Below are 3,314 nucleotides of genomic sequence, written 5' to 3'. Positions count from 1 at the left end.
GGGAAGGTGGGTTTGTAGGCCATGTGTAGGCACAGTGGCAGTGTCTAATCCAAACTTGGGAAGAAGTGAAGGTTGTGGTTACAGGTTGTGTCAGCAATTAAGGACTCGGTCACACAAGAAAAGGCCGACGTGTACAGCTGCGTGCGCGGCTGTATAGGGCTGCTCCCAGGAAAGATAGGTGCTGCGTGTGATTAGTATGCACCCCCTGTCTTATCGGAGTACGCAGCCGTACGCCCCTTGCTGTCAGCGTATCAGGACGCTCACCCGCACGGACAAGCAGGGCGGGTGAGTGTACTCTGACAGGATGGGTCCTGTCGGCATCCCGGGTCACCCACACGAGCCTGCACTTGAGGTGAGCGTAGGGGGGTGTATGGCCGCGTACTCCCATAGAGAAGGACCGGGGCTGCATACCAAATTTACACGTAGCACCTGTCCTTCCGGGGAGCTGCCCGATACGGCTGTGCACGCAGCTGTACGCGCCGGCCTCTTCTAGTGCGAATGAGGGCTAAGACTTCAGCCCTGGCACAAGATTGATTAAAACACAGTAACGTCCATACTAGCTTTACTCAACCAGGGCTCCACAATATCCTGAAGTACCTCCAGAGATGGAGCAGTGGTGAATGTTTCCTACCTGATGGTGCATGCGTGGTTCTGCTCCCAACACCACTCACCAGGATGCATTGCACTGCTCACCCGTGTAACATCACGTGACATCTGATCACATCTGCCACTGACCCCGGCGGCAAGTAGGCACCGCTGCCACTGACCACCAATGTAAAATAAACCGTGTCTCTGATTTACAATGTAAGTGGGCACTATTATACAGACCACCAATGTTTAGGAGCTGTTCTCCATAGACGTCCAGTGTAAAGTGTCATGGTCTAAGGGACAACCATTGAAAAGGGGCACTTCATTGACCACTAATGTAAGTAGACATTTTCCCCAGTGACCACCAAATAAATGATCAGCTTCGGGTGTCAAATATACCAGGTATGACATTTCTTATTCCTTTATAGATCTTTGCCACCCTTGTGAACGAAGCCTTAGTTTTAAGAGGTCAGCATTTTGGATATTTGCCGTTCGCTTGTTTCAGGTCAGGGACTCGCAAAGTAGTATAACAAGGTATAAGAATGTAGTAACACTTTCCATGAGGAATGTTCACAATGGCAGTTCCCTCATGTACTCCGACAGCCCCCCTTTAATAGTACCGCACAGATGAATTCCTTCAGATAGAAATGACGGTCTTTCCAGAGACAAATTCACAACAGACTTTATTTGTATAGGTTTGTATTCCGTCCCTCAGATTATAACTGGTAACGTATACAGGACAGAGAGAGACGTCATAAATATTGGTTTTCCAGGTTTATTTAAATGTCCGGGCAAAAATGGAGCTTCTCCCAATTGCTTTTGCGAAGACGTGTTTTAGGCTGAATTGAGAACGTTTTGCATTGTTGACGATCCACATTCTGGAGTTTGGGAGGTGCAGGAAATTCTCCCCTTCAAGAGTAACTGGATGGCTTGCTTCCTGAGTCGTCATCTTGTGAGCCCATACTCTGCAACACAGAACAGACCACTTCATATACACGCACTACCTAAACTCATTGCAGGCAACACAGAAAGCTGGAGTCACAGAACTCTTTTCCTCTAATCCTCCAGGACAGTTCACACAAGCTCACCCACTTAGAGGATGAAAAGGGGAAAAAAAAAAAAAGAACAAATGCTCGTGTAAAATCCGCAGCACAGGCCCCCCTCCCTCCTTGCACAGCATATCCCTTACTTCGAGTGTCCAAGTTACTGTCTGGGCAGCTTCACCACCCCTCCCCTCTTTATATAGCCTTTTATGATGTAGCTGCTGGGGAAGGAGCAAAAGGGGAATACTATAGAATGGGGGAGGGAGGGGCAACCTTGGCCCTTGACATTCCAGCTGTTGTAGAACTACAAGCTTCATGGGGCATTGCACGAATGACAATCACAGGGATGACAGGATTTGTAGTTTCACCACAGCTGGAGTGCCGAGGAGGCCTGTCTTCACTCGAGTAACAGCTGTCACTCGCTCACTTCTCAATCTCCCTGCAGAAAGTGGTGACTGCGAGTCACCGCTCTCCGCAGGGATCCCCCCCGATCCTCCAGCACTGACTGGAGGAACGGACGGGGGAGTGCACAGCTCGCTCTGCCTCTAGGTAGGCTGAGCCAGCTGTCACTCACGCATCTGGGTAGATCGACAGCATTGTCGGGATCCGTCCCGGCTGCGGTGGTCTCAGTATACCACGAGCTGTAGCCTGCCATACTGAGCTTGGGGTCATGGGAGGACGCTAGTATATGTCCTCCAGTGACCCCTTAAGAGAACTATGGGGAAAAACACTTACCCCCATAGTTTTCTTTTAAGCATGCCATGATGTGCACATATGCTGTGCGTACTTACACATTATGGCAAAAGCACCGATGGGCCCAAGTACTATACTATATATGTGGATATAGAAAAACACTTTAGGTGGACATTAAAACACACACAAACTCTTACCTTTTGAACAAACTGTGGGTTCACGGTGATCTCCTGATCCATTGCTTTTAACCGGTCATCAAGGTCTATACATCGGAGCATCTAGGTGGGAGAAGGAAAACAAAGACATTCTTAGCGCTTTCACTGTACTATATAGTGTACGACTGACATGGTGTCATCATTGTAACATGTCACTAGTACTGTAACCACGGGTGGAGATGAGCACATTGGTTTCAAAGTTCTGTAGATCAGGCACAGCAGGTACTTTGCAAGCCGCAAGTGATTTACAAAGCTACATCTCTAGCAGTTTGCGCAAATTAACTTGAACCTCAACCAAACAAGTGGACAGAGTGCTGAAATGTATAGATGTGACCTGCTAAAGGGATTTAAAGTTCTGTTCAATTATTCTCAAGACCCCTACGCCTCCATCCACAGCACGGGGACACCGCTATTCAGCACTCTAGCCTATGAGCAGACAGCTTGCACAGCTATGTTCACACCATTTCCGGACCAGATCTGGGACAAATCTGCAAATGCAGTGCAGTGGATTTTTGCCGTGCTTTTTTTAAAACTTAAAATGGGCTTTCAGGTGCAGTGCAGTCTGTTTATGATGCGTTTCCATGTGTTGCAGACCAGAGAAAAGGAGAACAGCAGTATTTTGTTTTGTGTCTGGACCAAAAACAGATTTAGCTGGTGTGAACAGAGCCTTGAAATATCAAAAGGGATACATTGGGATGCTTTTTTGGTCCAGGAACAAACTGCTCCGGTCCAGACATGGTGTGAACAAGCCCATAAAGGTGTTAATCATTACACT

The 3,314-nt window shown here is 47.9% G+C and overlaps 1 protein-coding gene across 2 annotated transcripts in view; it reads right to left on the bottom strand.

The window, feature by feature from the left end:
• Positions 1-1,251: 1,251 nt before the first annotated feature.
• Positions 1,252-3,314, bottom strand: part of COPS3 (COP9 signalosome subunit 3) — a 16,750-nt gene continuing 14,687 nt past the window's right edge. For both annotated transcript variants that reach the window (XM_018572628.1, XM_018572629.1), the window contains 2 exons: positions 2,522-2,602; positions 1,252-1,553 (listed from right to left, as the gene is read on the bottom strand). In XM_018572628.1, coding sequence (XP_018428130.1) covers positions 1,500-1,553; positions 2,522-2,602 — 135 coding nt within the window. In that variant the 3' untranslated portion in view covers positions 1,252-1,499. The remainder of the gene's footprint in view (positions 1,554-2,521; positions 2,603-3,314) is intronic.

Source organism: Nanorana parkeri, unplaced genomic scaffold (assembly GCF_000935625.1).
Source record: "Nanorana parkeri isolate BGI_ZX_2015 unplaced genomic scaffold, ASM93562v1 scaffold2090, whole genome shotgun sequence".
Classification (NCBI taxonomy): Eukaryota; Metazoa; Chordata; class Amphibia; order Anura; family Dicroglossidae; genus Nanorana; species Nanorana parkeri.
The sequence above is the reverse complement of the archived record's forward strand: the minus strand, read 5'-3'. Positions and strand labels throughout refer to the sequence as shown.